We start from the raw sequence: 21544 nt of genomic DNA, 5'->3' as shown, positions 1-21544 counted from the left end.
AAGGGAACAACAGAGTTACCAGTTTACAGAGGTTTTTATTGTTCATTAAAGAAGCTTTTGTGCAAAAAAAGAAAAAAAAAAATCAAGACAATGTCCTTTAGAAAGCAACTGCATGTCCCCCCACACACGTAACTCAAGCAGGTCAGGTGCCACATTCCACAGGAAGTGAGAAAAAACTGAAGAGATTCCCAGCAGGAGCACAGGACTTCGCCCAGCTCACCTTGCCCTACAGGCTGCCAGCATGAGTCCTCCACTACTAAAAAACCCACAGGAATTACAACCTTGCCAGCTGATAAGAGCTAGTGTCAATCCACCCCCTAAAAGAAAAAAATCATTTTAAAAGATCCAATCCCATACTGCATGCTGCAGTGTGACAACCTGCACCTCTCCAGGGGCAGCCATGCTGAGGAGAGCCCATCATCTACCTGGGACATTCACCCCTGCTGGGATACACCACTAGAAGCACTGCACAAGCCTGCCAAGATAGAAAGCTGCTGATATTGTACACCTTTAGAGGACTTTTCTTAAAGCAGGGAGTGCTTCAGAGTTCTGAACACAAACAGGAAAGATAAATCCGTCTCAGTATCTGTCAAGACCGCCCCGACATTCAGTGTGTACAAGTAGTAAGAAAAAGATGCAGTTGAGTGGTTTTCAATTCAACTCCACGAAAATGAGTTTGCTTGCTCCTGAAGCCCTGTTAGCAGAGCTCCCGTCTCACCCGAGGCGCTGCACAAAGAGGAGCAGCTGCCAGCACTTTCTGAACAGGACTGGAGTTTTCAAAGCTCCACACAGCCCAGCTTCTCCTTCCCAGAGGACTCTCCAGTGCTACTCTTGTGCCTTCTGAGGAGTTACCTTGTTCAGAATTTAGCACATAAAGCCAGTAAAAGGTCTGTCTTGAACAACATAAGCATGATTCTCATCCTGAAAGCCCCTACCTTGAGGGCCTGACTTGTTTTCAGGGTAGCAGTCTGCCTTAAAAGTCTTCTGTTCCAAAGTTCAGACAATTTCAGCGTGATGTTTTCCTGCTGCGCCACTGTGAAAGGCTGCCAGGCATGCCAGCAAAGCTGTAAAATACCTGCAACAGCATTCTCACTCTGCCATCTCCACTTGCAACTCAGCTGCATTTCCCAATAGAAATGGGAACTCTGGGAAAAGAGAAAGTTATACTTCAAACTACTCAGAAGGATGAATGTCACTGAGAATGGGTGGCAGCAGTGGGAACTACCTGCAAGCCTAACAGTACCTCTGAAGCTTTAAGATTACTGGAATACGCCACGAGAGAAAACCGAAAGCAAGGAACGAAACAGCGTTTTACAGTAAAACCATCTCCCACATGTTCTGCCCACTAAACTGTACAGGCTTTCACATACATGGAGCCCCTGCTGACTTTTTCACCTCCATCTCCTATCGAGTCAGTTTGCTCTACCTCCTTAGCACCAGGCTGGCTGCATGTAGCAAGCTGTAAGATGAAGCAGAATCGGTGAGCAAGTAGGGGGAAAAAAAAAGGGGGGGAGGCATTCCTTAAGTGTGTCAGCATGCTTGAGAAGACTGAACTGTTCAGAGCTTGACAAGAGAACACCCATGTTGAAGCTGAGTGGTCCAAGGAAATAAAAAGAACATGATCTAATATTGAGGGTTTTCCCTGGCTATGACAACACTACAAGTCTTAAGTGTGACCACTCAAGTGCAAATGTAACCTTTTTATATACTGGTTGCTTTGAAAGTTCGCTGGGCACATCAAGTCCCCTTTCCTGTATCTGTAAAGCTTTGAAAACTCCAGCTGAAGGAATTCCAGGATTCAACACTTTCCCTTAGGGTTCCCCTACAGTAAGTAGAAAACTAGTACTCCAGACAGATGTTAAACACAACATATGTCATCTTCCCAAAGCTGGCTACAGAAAGATATTTAAAAGTTTAGTCACTATCTTGTTCTTTTTTAAATTAAAAGATAAGAGGCTCATTTCATCTTTCATCATTCTTCCCAGCACCTAAAAAAACTTCAGCCTACCAATTAAAATCTACAACACACTGACTATTTTCAGGAGCATAATGAGTTAAACTGTACAGCCAGAAATATCTTTGTTAAGTCAACAATGAAGATCTGATCCTTCAACAGCAGCACTGCTACAGAAGAGTTACAATAAAGGAACTTGAAGGTCAAATTGTTAACGAGGCAGAGAGGAGGGACATTTGAGATACAGCTCTCCAGCCTCAGTCCATGTTTTTATGAGCCATGGCAAACTTTCAGTACTGGAAAATACTTCTAGTTCCACACATGACGTCTGCAGTGATCAACAGCCTGCAGGGAAAAAAATGGTATATGTGAGTGGAAAAAAGCCTGTTAGAGGACAAATGGGTACTTACTTACACAATTAACACCTTACTCTGAACTAAGATTTTGGAACAAAAAACATTTCTTAAAATAAGTGGTTCCATAGAGAACTACAATAAACTGTATTTTTGCCCCCCACTCAGAAACAATGATCCTCAGTCTTTAAGGCCTGGCAGAGAAAGCATCAATCCACAACAATACTGAAGCCAACTTTTAGAGCCTGAACACAGGTTGTGACAAGGCTTTATGGCTCTTGGAACACAGAATATACAAAGCTCATACTGCAGCTTACTATGCATTCCTATTCACTCTCCTATGAAAAAACGTAGAGGGAATTGGGCTTGTTTAGCCTGGAGTAGAAAAGGCTCCAGGGACACTTCACTGTGGCCTTCCAATATTCGAAGAGAGCTTATAAACAGGAGGAGGTATGTCTGTTTGTGAGGGTGTATAGTGATAGGACAAGGGAGAATGGTTTTAAACTGAGACAGGAGAGGTTTAGGTTAGGTATTAGGAGGAAGTTTTTCCCACTCAGAGGGTGGTGACACATTGGAACAGGTTGTCCAAGGAGGTTGTGGATGCCCCATCCCTGGAGGCATTCAAGGCCAGGCTGGATGTGCCTCTGGACAGCCTGATCTGGTGGTTGGTGACCCTGCACGTGACAGGGGGGTTGAAACTAGATGATCATTGTAGTCCTTTTCAACCCAAGCCATGGGTTGAAAATCCATGACTCTGATTCCAAAATGCTTGCACAGTAATAAATAGGAAGGAATAAGGGAGGAACAGCATGCTTTGAGAAAACTAAGGGCTATGGAAGAACCTCTAATGAAACTCAGCACCTACCTAAGAATTCACCCACTTAGTGTGCTACAGAAGCTGGCAAATTAGTTTTTAAGGAGGTTTTCAAAGACAATTGGAAATTCAAGGTTTTACGTACGTTGCACTGAGCAGCAGTCTCCATGTTCTTACACCAGTAACCTGGACCCCAAACACAAGCATCATCCCCTAGGAGAGGCTTTTTAGCTGCTCCACAGACTCCTAATTTCTGTGAAAAGAACAGCAGTAGTCAGTATGAATCAGCACCAAAACATTTAGACTGCAGCCTTACATCTGAGCTTTTACCTAACAAAGTGCAGGAGCCCAAAGGCAGCTTCAGGAGCAAACACAGCACTGTCCTCAGCTGACAATTGCAGTCATGGTTGCAGCTGAATCAATAGACTCAAAGCAGCAATGTAACACCAGGAAAAATTAAGTTACTACAACTTTTTCATATTAAGTATTGTGAAACAGCTTCTAGAAAGGGATGGTTCTCAAATGTCATTTAACTTCCTCTCATCCCATTCAGGACACAACATGCTTGTTACTGAACCTGAACAGTGGATAACCACTGGCAGTTCTTTTCTTCTGTCCTTCTTTACACAAGGCTGGCAGTCAAACAGCTGTCCATTCATTAAGCCCAAGGCCTTGCACAAGTGAATTTGCTCAAAGCATTCAGCACACTAATTTTTATTCCAACAGAGTTTCTGCTTGCTACACGCTGAAAAGCATAGGGAAGAGTAGGCAGGACTGTATCAGAGCCCATCCTGAATAGAACTAAACACGATACTCACAGTGCAAACAAAAGTGGGATCCATCATCTCTGCCAAGAGTTGCACAACCACAGGCTCATACTGTTCCACAAACTGAACACACTGTAACAAAGCACAGGTTGAGAGATTTTCCCATTAAGGCCTTAAAAAGATCACAGTAATATAGTCTTTAGCAAGCCGACCCATAATCTTTTTCTCCAACCACTCCAATAACACACTCTAAACCAATAAACTAGAGACTCAAGCTCCGCAGATCAGAAGATTCAGCATGGCATTCACCCCACAACAAAATAATTTTTGGTTAGCTCATACCTGCCTGTAGACACAATTGAGTATGGAAAAGGGCTGCAATGAGAAAGTGGTCAAAAAAGCAACACATGCTTTGATGTGCAATGCTCAGTCTCTGATAGTGGAGCTTACCAGCGTCTTGGGGAAAGCACGCTCAAGCTGAAGACAAACATCCTGAACAGGATCACAGCAATGCACTAATGATGGCTCTTAAGCTTCTTTAACCCAAGCAGTAACCATCCACTCTGGCAACTGCAGAAGTGCTTCCCATCACTAGCAGTCAGCCCTCTAGTGGAGAGGCCAACTCTGAAGCACAGACACACTGGCAGTCTCAGCAGAGACTAACGGCACCAATTAATAAGCCAACCACAGCTATTAAACAGCCTCACAGCAGTTAGCAGGAACAGCTATTTCATGGCTACTTCAACCCTGCATATAATATGCCTGCTAAACTTACAAGCAGTTGACACTCAGCAGCCACCTAGTAAGATTTCCAGGTAAACCTTGACAGCAACAGTGTAACAGCCATTGCCTTTTACTATCTCACTGGAATTATGCCAGCTAACATCCAGTTACTTTGTTAATCCCCCCTAACAGGATCCTTGTTGAGATAGGAAGGGAAAAAACCCTTCAGCTGCCTCCACCCACTGTTCTCAGAGGATTTCCAGGCAGACCTTTATTGACTACAAATGAGTACAGCAGCCAGCCAGCCAAGACCTTGGAAGTCTCCATCCATTCAGACTGCCAACCCCTCTAAGGATATGGAACATGAAAATCTAGTCTGCCCAAACCAAGTCCTTCCAGTCTCTGCAGAAGGAGATTCCTCCAACTCTGTCACACTGTCACACTGATTATATTCTTATAAGAAACACCCCGAGGTACTACTACACTCCAGCCTTCCCACATTCTCTGCTTCATTCTTCTGTTCATCTTTACCTTGCACTGATCGGAAGGCAGGCTGTCCACACAGCCAGGACTGCCCAGATCAGGCCTGCTGCCTTCATACCTCCCCCTCCCCCCCCACGGATTGGCTCTGCGACTTCTTCCTGCTACCTGCTTGCTGCCCAAGGCTGGCCACGCTGCTGCTGCTCTCCTCCCCTGCTGCTTTTGCCTCAGACCTTTGAAACGCTGTGCAGTGGGACCGCTGCTGGATCCTGGTGGTGACCATCCCCACTTTACACAATTCTCACATCTTTCCTATCTTTTCTATCGCCTTCTTTCCCTTCCCCATCTCCCTGATTAGGATTTATAATCTGGTCAGACCAACATTTGATTTGTTGTTTCTTAATCTCACATCGGGTATACAGATATTAAAAGAACCTCATCTCCCTCCTACAAATTGGAGCGAGGGAATGTCAGAGCTTGCTCTGCCTTTGTGCCAAGTAGAGAAGGAAAAATCCTAAGGATTGGGTGGCTGAACCAAATCAGTTCCAGCTGCATGTGCTGACATTTCATTTTCAGCCTTGGACTGTGCACAGAATTGCTTTTTAGCCTGCCCCTATGCAGATGCTTTACCTGATCACTGACAGACTCTGGCAGGAAGTGACAGACTTTTTCCAGTAAAGCCTCAATCTCAGTTGTTGTGGCATTCTTCTCGAGTTCTTTGTCTGCATAAGCTACTACCATCTTGCAGATATCACAGAAGCCACCTGCGGGTTTCACCACAACTGAGAAAGAAAAAAAACACTTAGGTAGTTCCCCCAACAGAAGAAAGGAGGCAGCACTAGGCAAAGGATGATAGCACGAATCCACAGAGGATATAATCACAGGTTAACTAGCTCATACTGCAACAATACTAAGTCCTCTTTACCAACCTGGCTGCTGCGGAAGCTTGTTGGCTGCACAGCATTTCAGCATGACACACACAGCCTCAGGATTTGTCGCTTCCAGGAGCATGTCAATCAAAGCCTGGCCATAGACCTCTATGAAGTCCTTACACTGATCTTTGACACTTGCTGGGAGCAGGTAGCAGACGACCTCCATTTCATGCACAATCTCCTCCTGGAGGACAAGGAAGCACGAGTAGCAAATAACAGACACAAACGTCCATCTGTTCAAGTGTATTTGCTTCCTTTGTCCTAGCAAACGAGGAGAAAACTCTCGCTCTCATGAAGCTGAGCTTTCTTTCCCCTCTAAACCAATAACAATACAGGCCCATTTTAGCCAAAGCCTTGGCAGGGGTACCATTTTCATCACTTACACACCTCTGTCTTGTTGCTCTCCAACAGGCCAGTCACTTCTTTCACCATCGTCTCACAGATTTCACACACAGAAAAAGTCTTCTCTTGAACTGCAGCTTTCTGAGAATATAAACATTCATACAAAACAATAAATCAACACCAGACCACATTTGACAGTACAATTCATAAAAGATCAGTCCAACAGCACTTACATTCAGGACTGGCATACTGAGCCCTTTACCTAGCTAGCCAGTTTGAGCTAGATTCAAGAGGTCTTGCACAGCCCCAAAACCTCAAAGGCCTTTATAAAATGTTTTTTTGTATGAAAACTTATTTTGTATGATTATTTAAGACCACAGTTCTCAGGTTGCATGAGGCAGAGAGTTAAATCTAACAAAAATAAGCACTGCCATGGTGACTGGAGTCAAGGGAAACACAAAGTATTTCTTAAAACACATTAACAGAACAAAATTTACTAGAATTGAGAGCATCCTCCTGTTTGGGTCTTAAAAAACACAGAGGGAGTTGAGGGAAATTATTTGGAGACTGTTTATCAGAAGTTAGCTATATGCAAAAGAGACTGGAAAAAAACCTCATCTCATTGCTTAACTTAAAGGCTGTGGAAAGATAATAAATGCATCAGCTCCCTTCTACTTTACAGACCAGCCTCAAAAACAACAGCCCAGGATTTTATATGCAGGGAGACTTGGATTATACAACACATACAAGCATTTACTTTGTTTCACCTCGTTCATTATAGTAAAGCAAAAAAAGGGTAGCAAAGCTTTTGAGTACAAAGTCATCCATCTTACCTCCACAGTTTCCATTTTCACTTCATGAACCACTTGAGCTGGCACCAGAGTCTGAAGGGGAACAGATTTCACAGAAGGACAGAATCCAACCATGGCACAAATGTCCTTTGGTTGCTGGAAAGAGAGTTGTAGTAACTTTTAAAGGTCTAGAAGATGCACCCCTTTCTATGGGGCCTGTGGGAGCGCCAAGAGAACAAGACACACCTTTATTAAAAGGCTCCAACACAACTATTGGTTTCAGGACTACTTAAGTATTGCCAAAGCATTTGGTATGGTTACAGGCAGAACAGCTACCAAACCAAATTTAGCAGCTCCCTTAGAAGAAGAGGAGGTTAGGCCACATCCACTTCAAAACCCATTTACCAAGAGCTAATATGCTATATGCAAGCCCTTCAAAGGAGTTGACTTAAGATGTACCAACACCAAAACAGGTCACCACCACCCCCTTAGATCTGCATCCATAAGCTGCTCCCCTGAAAGCCCCAAGTTGTTACAGAAAAGGTTCATTTTGCTGACAAGTTCACCCAAGAACTGGAAGAAATGCTCTGAAGAAAGGATTCCTCCTCTTTCACAAACTAGCTTCTTTAAAGCATCCAGTAACATCACATTTTGAAAACAGAAACACATTCCTGTATTACTGAACGCTATAAGCCTATAATGAACAAAAGTTAACCATGTTAAAAACTAAGCCTAACCCTACCCCTTTTTTTTTTTTTTTAAAGTATATGCAATTCTACATTCAAAGCATTCTTCTCACAGCCATAAGAGCATAAGACAAAGCCATTAAAAAGGCTTTCTAGCGTCTCAGATGTCAAGGACATTACTAAATGCAGAAACAGATCCTGAACATGAGGCAAATACACTGCTGTAAGGAGGTCATGCTGTACCTACACAAGGTGAGAAAGGCTTTTCAGAGAATCATGCAAAACTTGAGTTTCCCCTCCCCTTGAGTCTATTTAAGATTTTTTAAAAGTTACCTTTAGTCCTACAGATAACTAGAAGGTCATACCCACCCAATGAGCCAAGTCATCAAGCTTATTACAGCAGAGGCTTACTCAACATCACGCCATAACCTCATGCACAGGCAAAAGCAGTATCTCAGACTTACAGCGATGCTTCAGGCTACTCCAGACAGTACCTTTAAGTCAAGCCCTTTGATTCATGCGTCGTTATAAGCATTTCCTTAACATTAATGTTAAAACAACATCCACACGCACAGTGTTCTCTCTCAAAGAGATGACAGACACAAGGTCTCCCAGGAGCAGTTAAATTGAAAGCCCAAACAGCTCTAAGAAGCAGAAGCCTAAAGGCCTCCTGCACCTTTCCCTTCGATTTGTGTATTCGGAGCATCTAATATGATAGGTCACAAAGAGAACACAAAGGTGACCCAAAGATAGCCAGACTCAAGCCCTTTTGAGCCCAAACATTACACCAGAAGCTAACAAGAGCCGCTGGCTCTCTCTTCCCACTTCTATCTCGTATGAAAGTAAGCACATCATCTGCTCTACCAGCCAAAGCATAACCAAGTTGATATCTTGGTACTACAGACTGGTATGCAGAGCTGGAAGACAGGCCAATCAATTGGCAAAAGTCTGAAGTCTTTCCCTGCTGTCATCACATAAGCATCCCTTGTATCTGTCAAAACTGAGTGCACTCACACCACATACACAGCTAATAGAGCAAGAAGTGAACTACCAGCCCTTTAAGAGTAGCAAGTGAACTACAAGCAGGCTACCACCACAGGCAAGTTATTCACCTACCTGATCTTTCTGTTGACAAAGAAAATGGGAGACAGAAGAAGATAGGAGAAATTAAAGATAACAGTTAAGAAAAAAAATTGTCAAGCATTTAAACTGCATACTCTTTCCATAAAGAAAATGGAGGGTGACAGTGCACAACCCCCAAGATACACTTATCTCCAGCACTTACTTGAATCAATTTTGCAACGCTAACTGTGACAGAGACATTATTTGTATACAGTATTTGAGGGGAAAAGTGGTATAAGTACAGGACTGAGATAGTCATGCATAATGTACATAAAGCATCTTCCTCTGTATCTCTGGCGTGCCTTTTGCACTACTGAAGCAGTTGCGGAAGAAGAGGAAAGGGCTGAAGCAAACTGGGAGTGAGGTTATTATCCAATTAAATGCCAGATTCCAAGTGTTACTACCAACACTTACAGAGCAGACTCTACCCACCTCTACTACAAAAAGCATTTCCTGTTTCCAAATAAGCTAGCTACACATAGCAGAAAAATGAACCGAGATCAAATATCACATTTTACTGATCTTACCATGTGCATCATCATCTGGATGGCCAAGTCAGAATATTCAGAGATATAGCTCTTGCACTGCAGGAAGTGAGAAAAGAAAGCCTTGCTGTCATTCTCAGGGCACTTAAGCTACAGGGCTAACCTAAAATTTTCTAATACTTCCTAAAGCATTAATTTACCTGCTCTACTTAACACCTACACTGTTATCTTTCACAGCTTGTCCCAAGCATAAGATGGCATTTCAGGTTACACAATCATTGCCCACATACCTGCTTATCTAATGAGTCCTTCCATGCCTCCCAGGGAAAAAGCACCCCTCTGTACTTCTCTGACCCCATTACACTTACAGATGATTTTTATGAAATGCATCTTTAAAGCCTCTCAGTCATCTTGAGCCTCTTTCTGTCCCCTCCACTCCCATTAACCCCCTTTCCCCCCCCCCCCCCCCCCCCCCCACCACTGCTACTTACTGGACCAAAAAGCTGATACTTCAATGTTGTCACTGTTATACAGCATAACATGCACCAAATGTCACACATGCTCCTTGGTTATATTATAGAATAACCGAGGAGGCTAAGGCACCGATCAAATGTTTTATGTTTACATTGAGAAACAATTTTTTAAACAGAAGGATAACTTACCATATCAGACATTCCAGGTCCAAGGCGGTCACATTCCTCCTCGGCATGAGCAACTAAGGACTTCACAAAAGTTGCATTTGTCCTCACAGCCTCCTGAACATCAGTAACCAGCCGAATGCAGTCCTGGCATACATCCTCAGTTCCCTGGACCAAGAGTGAAAAGAAGTTGACACATCCTCACATAGCCATTGAATCTTCTCAAGTGTGGTAATAAGCTTTAATAGTTATTTTAAGCTATATATAAACCTTAATTAATACCATACAGAATACTTAAAAGCCCAACCTCACATGAAAAGACACATTCCTGTCAGTATGTACACCAGCCACTAGATGGAGATGAGGTACACACAGCTCTGAAACTCGATATAACAGCTGAGATATCCATCACCAGAACCTCTTGATTTTGTTACTAGATGGCAGGGGGAAGGTTTCTAAATTTGGCATAGATCTCCCTCCTCCACCCACAAGAGCAGGTTTTACATCCACCCAGCTGTTCAGTGCCCCTATCTAAGTTCATTATCAGACTCAGCCTCTACTCCCAAGTTCATAATCTCATCTACAACGCTCTGTCAGCTATTCATTCTCTTCTGATCCAGTCTGTCACCTCCAGATTCAGAGACAAACACTTTCTCTGAAGGGCACAGCCAGGAGACTAATCAGAACGTGGGGGAATCTCTCTTCTTCCTTTGAACACTTTCTTGGAAGAAATGATTTCAAGTAAGACCTGTCTGACTACTATCCTGGTCCTGGATAGGAAAAGTCCAGCACAAGACTTAATTGCTTAGACTGCAGTTATTAATCCAAGCCAATACAGATGGTCCATAGCGGCTGCAGCTATTAGCTTACTCAGCTTTAAATCCACAAGGAAGAAAAGATAGCTGTACAGGTATATGCAGAAGCACAAAATGCACTAGGAGACTTCGCTCAGGTGAAGAACATCTATGCCCAGGATGAAAATCCCTTACAAAGAATCACCAATGAATTCTTACGCAAACTGACACTTTTCCTTCACAGTGTAGTAGCACTGAACCCTTACCTTAGACTTCTGCTTGGGTTTGTCTTGAGGGTAAAGGAGAAGAGGCACATTAGCCATGAATGGAGATGCCAGTTCAGAGAAGTCCAGCTCTGGTATCTTATTGGACTGAAGCTGCTTCTGAAGTTTCATTGCTGCAAGATGCTTCTGAAGGGACTGGCACAGTGAGAGGGCACTACACACAACTTCAGGTTTATCCTGGGGGAGATAAGATAGGTACATAAAGCACTGGAATGACTGCACTGTTACATGATGTTAAGAGTAGACAGCTGTTCTGCTGAAGCAGGAAAACAGTTCCCAGTAAGGAAGTTGTCTTCAAATGTAAAGAAGTGCAACACAAGTAACCCATACAGAACCAAAGGACCATATGCATCATCCTGTATGGAAAACTCAAACATGAACAACAGCAGTTTTCAATTCAAACAGTTACAGACTGTTGTTTACTTACAAATTCTTCTTTGATCATGTCCATGATAACTGGTAGGTAGGAGTCCACAATTTCTTTGCACTCAGAGGCCAGGCCTTGGTCAGGAAGAAACTCGCATGTCTTTTCCAAGTAAGAGCGAATCTCATCCTAATAAAAGATAAGGCAAGCCATAGATTATCTAAACCTATATCAAAAGCTCTTTCCACTCCCAAAATGCATTTTATGAGGTCTAAAGACGGCCCTTGGACTCAGGTAGATCTAGGCAGCCAGTAAGCCAAATTAGAATAAGATTTTACATTACAGCTTTCTGCCCAGTCTTGGACCTTCAATGAAACCCTACCAAAGAGAAAACATGAAATACATCCTACAAGGCCCATACAACATGCCCTTATTACCACAAGCCATTTACACTAAATAGGAAGTGAAATTACTGAGGAAAAGATCACTGTCGTGCTAGCTTGTAAGTTCTCCGAGTTCATGAAAGCTAAAGGGAAGCGGTCACATAGCCAAAATAAAGCCCACTTCACTTGCTTTCCTCATCCACTTCTACATTACCACACCCTTCAAGATTAATGGCCCACTAACACAAGAACAATTCTATACATAGACAATCAGGGATGTGTTAGGGAAGGCTCTAGGATTTGCTAATCTCTAAACCAGAAAAAATGGTTTAAAAGCCATACTCTGTGTAATCCATCCCCTTTCAACACTTGCTGTTCATATTGGGAAAAATTCTTGCAGAATATTCTTATACCCCTTCACCTTGAGACTTTATTATGACAAAGAAATGAACAAGTGCCTTGGAGCAAGGAGAAGAGCTCAGCTTACCTCTGTGCCATTGTCCTTCAAAACCTTGCCAACCACTGTTACAAGTTCCTTGCATAAATCACAGGGGATGCTGTTCTAGGGAGAGAAGAATAAGAGTTAACTGGAGACAGAATTAAGTGCCTGTAAATGCAGTTTGCAAATATGAATGCAAAGAATGAGCACCACATCCATATTTTAAATTAAAGAAGAGGTATTGGCTGGAACTAAGGTGAAAGCAGAGACACTTCAAAACAGAGCAAGGCCATTCTGAGCATGTCCAACACCAGTTTCTTCAGTTCTGAAGAAGCAGGTTTGTCATCACTATTACCTCACCTAGTCCCAGCACATTTGAAAGGTAAAGTATGTTGACCTGAGATGTCATCTCCTGAACCTGTTTTACCTTTCTATTTGAAAAGTCTAAATTTCCAAAGATCAGGGACAAATATAGTAATTTTTAATCAGATTCACATTAATTATTTTGTGTCAAGTAAACTTGGAACAGAGTAGAGAACACAAACTTGCAGTCTAAAGATAGAGCAAAACACAAAAGCATAAGAAATTACTTAAGTTCACACATACTAGAAGCATAGGAACTTTTAAGGCAGGTTCATTCATTTTAATTACACTTAACCATTCTAACATTCCTCCTTTCCCTAATTTTTCCACAAGCTGAAACACATTTAGGCACACATGTAGGCAAAGTGGGTTGGATGTACCTGTGTACAAATGGCCTTTGCCTTAGAAAGCTGTGAAACAACACCACAAGCTACAGCTGTATCCATTAAAGCAGCACTCACATTTAGCACCAGTTTAAGAGCCGTACTACATATAACAACTGTACACTTATTTACTGTCAGGGCTTTCCTAATTTAGCACAAGCTGTATTTTTTGTGGAACATCATACTGTGAGAAAGACCCAAGCAATCACACAGCTGTTATTTTTTAACTAAACCTACCAGCTTGGTGTGGCACAGAATAAAAAGGGCCCTATGAATTATGAATCGCCTTAATGAAGAGGATCAAGTCTGAAACCCACTAGCTCCGTTCCACGTGCTGCACTGTGCAACAGGTCACATGAGAAGTCAGCAGACAGGTTGCGCAAGGCCACAAAATGGAAAGCAACCCTTATCTGGCACCCAAATTAACTCACAGCAACCACAGTGCGGTCTGATGTAGCACTTAACTGCAATCAGACCTGAAAATCTTCAGCATATGGAAACCAGCTACCCAAACTACCCTGGGCAGGCACCCCAGCAGTTGATACTTACTACAGTAGGCTTGCTCCAGACATTCTGCTGGCAGTGCTTCACCGCTCCACACTGCGACGCTGTGCGAAGACTCTGACACCAGACTTCTGGACCCTTCACACAGTCCTTCTGCCACAAAACAGGGCTGGCCACAGCTGCCAAGAGAGAATCGTGCTTTCACAGTTGCACATTAGAATGATTTCCACTTCAGCGTAAACAGTTCAGTGCTGCACTGTGTAATTATGCCCTTTCCATTACGCCACTTCAGTTTACTAATACTTTTAAGCAGATTTCAATCCAGTAATTTCTATTCTGAGAGGTCAGGATGAGTCCCAAACACCAACAGCACAGCCAACTCTAGGAAAGCAGCTGATCTTCAGGCAGCTCCCCTAAAGACACATAAGAGACCTGGACTATTAGTAATAAGTAAGTATTTATTAGTAAGTATAGTAATAAGTAAGTATTTATTAGTAATAAGTAAGTATATTAGTAATAAGGCAAGATCATCAAGCTCATTTCCTAGCTAATTTTAAGTATTTTAATTGTTTACTATTTACTGTTATTGTTTACTACAAACTACTGTTTGCAAATGCCACTGGAGCAGACACTCAGCTTCACCCAGTTTTCTCAACCCACCTTGCCTGTAGGTCAGCTCAATCTTCCAGGCTGCAGTAACCAATGAAGAAACAGCTCCTGAAATCCCACAGCAGGCACACTCCTATGCAACCAGCCATGGTTACCCTAAAGGGCACTGCTGTCATTTTTCGTAGGGCTGTTAGAAGCCTGTTCAAACCTATCAGCTGGATAGGTGCTATTCAGGAGCCATTATTTCTACATCAGTGCTGTTTACACATCACAAAATGCTGTAAAATTACATTGACCACTAAGAAGCACAAATTAAGCTACAAAGCTTCTAGTGAGGTTATGACAAGCAAATAATCACGTTTCTGCTTCTCACATCTCAGTTCTGAGCAATTAGAGGATCAGCTTCACAGCTGAGTTACCAACACATCTGCTAGGTACATAGCCAGCACACATCAAGTAGAGCCAAATACACAGTGCTTTATGGGTGACAGTCCACAGCCTTTTCAGCTGTTCCTCTCTAAAGCCTGTTTACACTGGATTTCACAGAGGAGTGACCCATTTACTTTAAGAAAAATGTGCCTGGCGTACTTAAAACCTCTACACAAGAGCAAGAAGTTTGCCACGCTCTCCCCCCAGGAAAAGGCTAAGATTGCACATCATTTTTCAGCAAAACTGCACCCTAGGACTGCTTGTAAGACTTCTAAACTTGTAAAAGTGGGTGGTCAGCCAAATGCTCACAGAGGGCCTGTTGTAACACACAGCACACTCTCCACGCACCATCCATCTGGAATCACCAGCAAGAGTTTAGTTTCAAAGTCAGACTGGAAAGTCAAATAGCTGTCAGCTCTTGGCTGGAGGACAAGCAGCAAGGCCAAGGAAAGCAATTCATCCCTTTCAGATACAGGTTAGTGAACAGTGGGAAGAAGCTCTGCAAGGAAGAGTAAAGCCTGGCTAAAATCAAGCACGACCTTGACTTTAAACAGAGGAACTAAGGACTTTAAACTATTTACTTGTAAAGAATTAGCCTATGCCTTTTGTTCTGTACTTCAAAAGAAAATTACCCCCTTACCCCTGTTTGAAACATACTGCAAAGCTACAGAACTAAACTGAAATACTAAACTACGAGAGTTATAAAAAGCAGTTTCTCAAACTCTCAATCTAATAGCCCGTTCAAAGCCCAAACCCAGGCAATCTCACAGCAACTCGTTCTGGTTCAATCCAGCTCTTAACCAACTTCCAATTTTTGTTTGGCTTTCTATTTTAATGTGCCTATCACACTGCAGGATCCATACCAGCTCCAGGACAGAAGAAATACCACACCACCAGTATTTAAAGCCTTCCCTCCTGCAGCAAGACAGTATGCCAGCAGACCTACATGGCTCTTCCAGATTCAGAAAACAGATGGAAGTCTTTTAACACTCCCACAACTTTTGCTTTTAGCTTGTTCTCATATCTCTGAGCTAGCATTTTTCTTCCTCTCATATATTCACAACCAAAGCAAATGTTCCAGTCTGTGTGCTAGCTCCCAACAGAACAGTTTCCTTGCCTTCTCCCCCAACAGCCTCTGCACTGACACCTGATGCCTGCAGCAACCCAGGAGAAAACAAAGCACAGTCAGTTACCTTACACAACTCCTAATGCTTGCTGGATAAACTCAATGGGATTACCTTCTTAGTTATCTCTGGCATCCCTTTATTTTACACATTGTTCTTCATCTACTTGAGGTCACCCATTTTTAAATAGATGTCTCCTTTCTCTGTAGATTAGCTGCCATGCCCATCCAACCCTGCCCCCCACTTCCATGAAGTTGTTACATGCCACTGTTTTTAGAGCACCACACAAGCTTATCTGTGAAGGCCAGGGTGTTTCAGAAATCATCCCCTTCACTGGCTCCTCCCTTTTCCAGCTGGCTTCTTCCAATTTAGAAGGCAAACGGCCACTGCGCAACTAAATTAAACAATTAGAGAAAATTGAAGGGGAAGGAGAAGGGGGAGGTGAAAATGCAGCCCCCATACCAAATTAAGGGGCTTTCACTTGCAAAAGACTTGAACTTTCAGGCCTGCAGCCAAGCTGACAGTCTGCAAGCACCCCAGGACCGCTGCAGCTTCTCCATCCCAAAGATGAGAGCTTCATACGCATGCTGACCTCTCTGATGCTCATTCCTGACAAACAACAGAAGCTGTCTCCCAGAAACAGAGTTGCCTCAGAAACACAGCCTGAAGCCCAAAAACGTACCAAGACTCTCCAAAAGCTGAAAAGCAGCAGCAATCCTTTCTTGAAGGCTCAGGTCAGTAACCTAACTCCGCTAGAATATCACTAACACAGTCCAAAAAGCAGCAGTTACTGTACCTCACATGGGGCCTGCCAAGGAGCTCACACAAAAGCCAGTGTAAGGACTGGGAAGCTACAGGGAAACTTGTACCCTGCTCGCACAAAGGTACTGCCCTACTTACTTCAGTGAGACACTTTTTCAGATCGGCGTGTGCCAACTATCGCAGCTCTCCTCAGTGCTAGTATCTGTGATGGGACAAACTAACAAAGAGGTGAGTCAATTACAGGCAATAACCCTCTCAGACATCACTGCCTTTTCCTTTTGACAAGTTTACAGAATACTGAAGTACAGTTGAATTCTTCACTCCTGTTAAACAAACAGGAATCCAGAAGGAAGCTTACGATGGCTGCATTACCATTCTGCAAGGGCAGCTACTGGAAAAATGGTGAGATAAATATATACTGACAATAACCTTCCCTTCCTTCAAGTATGTGTTATGTTTCTTTCACTGAGAACCAGCCTGAATTACTCCAAGATGCACAGAAAAAGGTCCTAAGCAATCTTCTCCAAAGCTGCACTGAATCTACTAATGAGACTTTCGTGACTGCTCTTACAAGTTAACACGTTATATAAGCTTCTGTGCAGAGATTCTCTATGGGCCAGGCTAGAGTTCCTAGAGAGCCAGGGGATAAGCTAGGAAACTATCAGTAACTCAGCTTGAAGATTCAAGCTGCCTCCAAACCAGACTGCTAGGAGAAGTACAGCGTAAGCAGCATTTCCACGGACAAATTAACCTGCAACTGGTAAGAAAAGAGTTGAGTCGTCATTTACCTTGACGCCCCAAAGTCATATGTGGAAAATAATTTGGGGGGTTCTACCAACTCTTACACCTTGCTGCCAATCTGATTTGCTCCTAGTACGTTAACAGGGAGATGTGCCAGGCTACCCCCCTTGGCAATGCTTAAATGAAAGAGACTTCTATCATCCAGAAATGCCTAATGACCAAGGGAACACACCCATCTCTCCACTGTGTGTGTGGTTGTTAACTACATTTACTCCATTTCTCTTGGGAACTGCAAGAACAAAGTGCGTTCAAGCTCAAGTCAAGTGGGATCAACCTCTCTTAGTCAAATCTTACAAAGTGTCAACAAGTCAAGGAATGACCCCAACAGGGAGTCATTGGAAGGGTTAGGTGCTCCACAGCTCTTTAGACAGTCAGTGAGTTTAAGGAACGTTTCACAAGTTGTAACCACATCCCACACTTATAACTCATGCCAAAGGCGTGCTTTGCTTCTGGATTAATGAGGCAGTCAAGTGACCACAGTACTTGAGAGAGCGTGGACAGATTTGCAGGTTGAACAGGAAACATGGTTAGGTGTTATCAGTTCTCCAGATGTTCCTTAGTATCACAGTCTTCCAGGCAGCATCTACTGAACCAATAGCAAGCCTGAAATACCAGGAACTCCAGCAATCCACCAGAAACAAGTCTTGAGTTCAAGGCAGGATTGGGTTTTTCCTCAGGGTAGGGAGTGCCCTCCCACTTCGGTAGCTGTAAAACACTATTGTAGCTCAGGCACTCCCTTGCTTCTAGCACCAAAAAAGCAAACACGGTAGGAGGAGCAGTTTCTGTCCATACAGGCAATCACGACAAAGTTAAAGGTAACAGAGAACGCCATCAGCCAAGACAGTACAGTTAGCTTTACCATTCCAATAAATTGTCAGTGTTCCTTTAAGGCTGTAGGAGACAACAGGTTGCAGAGTAAACATGCAACTTCTGCCTGCAATTTTCTTAAGACAGAAGCTAGGAAAGATACTTGGATGTTCAAGAGCATCTGGCAGTCATCAAGGGAAAGCTGTCCCAGCCAGGACACCAGGATATTCTCATGAGATTATGGGAAGCAGTTTTCCCTGCAGCAGTATTTTTTTTTACCATATAAATACATCTGAAGTTTTGAACATACATACTTTATCTCCCTTCCTTCTGTTTTGCTCTGGGGTTCCTTGGGTTGGGAAAAAGGGGATTTCAGGCAAGCTTCCACAGAAATTCTGTACTGAGGACTTCCCTTTCATTAGGTAAGCACAGTCACACCACCTCCTAACTACAGCTAGAACCACACCTAGCAGAGAGAAGCCAAAGTTCTTGGTCACAGGTTACCCTACAGTCCTGGCATAGGGCAGCTGAAGCCCAGAAACGTCCAAGACTTCAGAAAACAGAAGGGCATCTGTAAGAAAATCTCTCTATATACAAACTTTTACAGGAGTACAAAGTCTAGAAAACACGTAAAACAAGTGTAAGCCTCTTCAGTAACAGTACTGCTATCTGAAACTAAACATTGCTCTGTGACCCAATACACAAACATCCCCTCAAAAACACATGCACGCACTTCAAGGACCAGAGAAGTATCCCTTTCAGCCTGCAGCCTTAGCAGCAGATTCACTGCAGACAAAAACTGCTACATGAGCAGAGCCCAACCTCCCACAGCCCCAGGTGACATCACCATCACCTGACAGAAATGCTTCCAGTTTTGCTGACAAGCTTCTATTCTGCCTTATTTTCCACTCCCTATGACGTCTCAGCTTTTAGAGACTCCCAGAACCGCTGCATTTATAGCACTTATAGCTATAGGACGTTTATAGGACTTATAGCACAAATTGAGGTCATCAGATGGACAAATTTCTGCAGAAGCACGCATTTATTTCACTTGGAGTAGCTGTGAATATGCAGAACAGCTTGTTCAGCTCCTCCACAGGCAACCAAGAGTGCCTACTTCTATTTCTGCCTCTTCTGCAAACAGCAGGGACACTGATCGTCCAAGGCCAGGTTCACACGCAAGTCACATGATTACAGCAGCACAGCCTGGTTACATGACAGCCCTCCGATACCTCGCACCCACAGCACTCCCCACCAGTCATCCCACAAAACAGGGAGAACATGTGTTTTACAACAAGGCACCTTCATCATTCGGCCAATTTCATCTACAGCACAGAGCAAAGTGCTGCTTCAATTGCCTGCTCAAACTTTTAACTCCCTACTCCCAATTTAGATTGTACCAGGTTTTACATATACGTGAACTTAAAAGGATTTATGTATGTATTTTAAGAGAAACTAATCTCTCTCTGACAGCAATAACCAAAGAGCATAGGAAAACATCAACCTTTACACCTAGCTTTAATTCCTGAGAGCCTCCCCAGGGAAGATGCACAGGAGCAGTCGTAAATAGGTCAACCAAAAACCCCGATGGCCTACCAGCCATGCTGTAAGCCTGCCAAGTAACTCCATTAGGATACAGCAAGGGTAGGGAGATTTTTAAATGGCTAATTACCTAACTCGTTGCATAAAATTGGCCTTCTAGGTTGTCACAGCCAAGATGTCAGAAAAAAATCTTTACAGTGCTCTTGTAGGTGAGTCAATTAGCAATCATAGCAGCACTTCAATGAAAAGAGATGTGTTTATTTCTGTTAAAACAGTGACTTCCTACAGAAAAACAGGCCTAACAAGTCCTCTGCTGTGCCTACCTGCATTCACATGCCTTTAAGAAGCAGACCAGGTTAACTCTCATTGCTAAACTGGTTTCTCATTACAATTTCCCTAAATACGCTAACAGCAACCTTGGCTGAACACTTTCAAGGCTTTCCACTTTTAAAGCATGGGGAAAAACGATTGTGGTGATTCAAGAACAGCCCCACTAAAATGGGACTGGGTGTCAGGTAACCCAACACAGAGCCAACCGAGTTAAACCATCCAGAAGATAAACAAGCAGAGTGAGACAGCAACGTTGGCTTTCTTGCCCGTCTTCCACCAAATCACGCACGCAAGGAAGGGCAATACTTGCTTACTGTTAGGTATAACAGCAGCACACAGTTGTGCAATCTCTCTTCGGCACGGTTTACTGCAGCCTGTCAGCACGGTACTGCTATAGCTTTTAATGAGCTGGTCAAATGCGACAAGTTAAACTCAGAAGCAAGCAGGCAGGCAGCATGTTTCAACCTACCTTAAAGGAAAACCTGCCAAAACAAACCAAACAAACAAAACGAGCGAATCGGGGCAGTGCTGTAACAGACCTTCACCCCGTGGATTCCCTGCAGAACCACGGATCACGCCCCTCCGCTCCCAAATGCATCACCGCCTGCCTCCAGCCAGGCACCGAACACACGCACTGACCTCCAGCCCAGCGCTGGACAGGCCGCTCCGTTCTTAGCCCCGCAACAGGCTCGGCAGCGGGCCCTTCCCTTTCTCGCAGGAGACCCCAGAGGGCTATCTGAAAGAGCATTAACGCTGACCTACCCCCGAAGGGATGAAGATAAGGCCCCGCCGAAGGCCGCTCACCCGGGACCCCCTCCGTGCCCGCGTCCCCCTGCCTCCCACACGGCGCGGCCTGCAACCTCCCGAGTCAGCGCAAGGAGGGCCCCGGGAGGTGCTAGCCCGTACACACGCCGAGGAAGGGCTGCTTACCGGCCGCCAGGAGGCCGAGGAGAATCAGCAGTCGTCGCGCCATGGTCCTGCGCCCGCCTGCAATGCGGCGCTCGCGCCCCCGCCCCTATATCAAGGCTGCGTCTGCACACAGCGCGCATGCGCGGCGCCTCCCCCTCCCCCCCCCCCGGCACCGCTCCCGTGCCTCGCCCCCCGGCCCCGGCCTCCGCCGCCGCGCATGCTCTGTGCGCAGCGCCGCCTGACGGGGCGCGAAATGGCGGCGGGCCGGTGGGAGTTGGGTATGCGTGCCCAGGGCCGGGAGGGAGGTGGGGGCACTCACTGTTCTCACAGGGCCCGTAAGCTGCCTTCTCCCTCCCCGCTCAACACACAGCCCAAATAACGTTAAGTCACGACCAGCAGAACCTATGTTGACTTGATCACAAAATCATAGGAACGACCTACAAGATAGCTAGTCCAACCGTCCGCCCATCACCGCTGCTACCCACTGCTACCACAAGCACTAACCCGTATTTCGCAGCTCCTCATCCAGGCGCCTCTTGAACACTGCCAGGGACGGCAACTCCACCACCTCCCTGGGCAGCCATTCCAGTGCCTGACCTCTGAGAGAAAAACTTCTTCCTTATGTCTAAC

General features: G+C 44.3%; 1 protein-coding gene across 2 annotated transcripts; it reads right to left on the bottom strand.

Moving 5' to 3' along the window:
• Window positions 1-63: 63 nt before the first annotated feature.
• LOC125694239 (prosaposin) lies at window positions 64-21064 on the bottom strand. 2 transcript variants are annotated; one of them, XM_048947163.1, is made up of 16 exons: window positions 20936-21064; window positions 13647-13780; window positions 12400-12474; window positions 11593-11718; window positions 11148-11342; window positions 10112-10255; window positions 9492-9548; window positions 8955-8967; window positions 7775-7842; window positions 7199-7312; window positions 6411-6506; window positions 6021-6207; window positions 5722-5873; window positions 3940-4020; window positions 3267-3374; window positions 64-2299 (listed from the first exon to the last, which is right to left on the bottom strand). In XM_048947163.1, the coding sequence occupies exons 1-16, from the start codon at window positions 20976-20978 to the stop codon at window positions 2264-2266; spliced, it is 1629 nt and encodes a 542-aa protein (XP_048803120.1). In that variant the 5' UTR covers window positions 20979-21064; the 3' UTR covers window positions 64-2263. The 2 variants fall into 2 exon arrangements, with proteins under 2 accessions (XP_048803120.1, XP_048803119.1); XM_048947162.1 differs by lacking the exons at window positions 7775-7842; window positions 8955-8967.
• Window positions 21065-21544: the final 480 nt, after the last annotated feature.

The sequence above is a fragment of the Lagopus muta genome, chromosome 5 (assembly GCF_023343835.1).
Source record: "Lagopus muta isolate bLagMut1 chromosome 5, bLagMut1 primary, whole genome shotgun sequence".
In the NCBI taxonomy this organism is placed as follows: domain Eukaryota; kingdom Metazoa; phylum Chordata; class Aves; order Galliformes; family Phasianidae; genus Lagopus; species Lagopus muta.
This window is presented reverse-complemented; position numbering and strand designations above follow the sequence as displayed.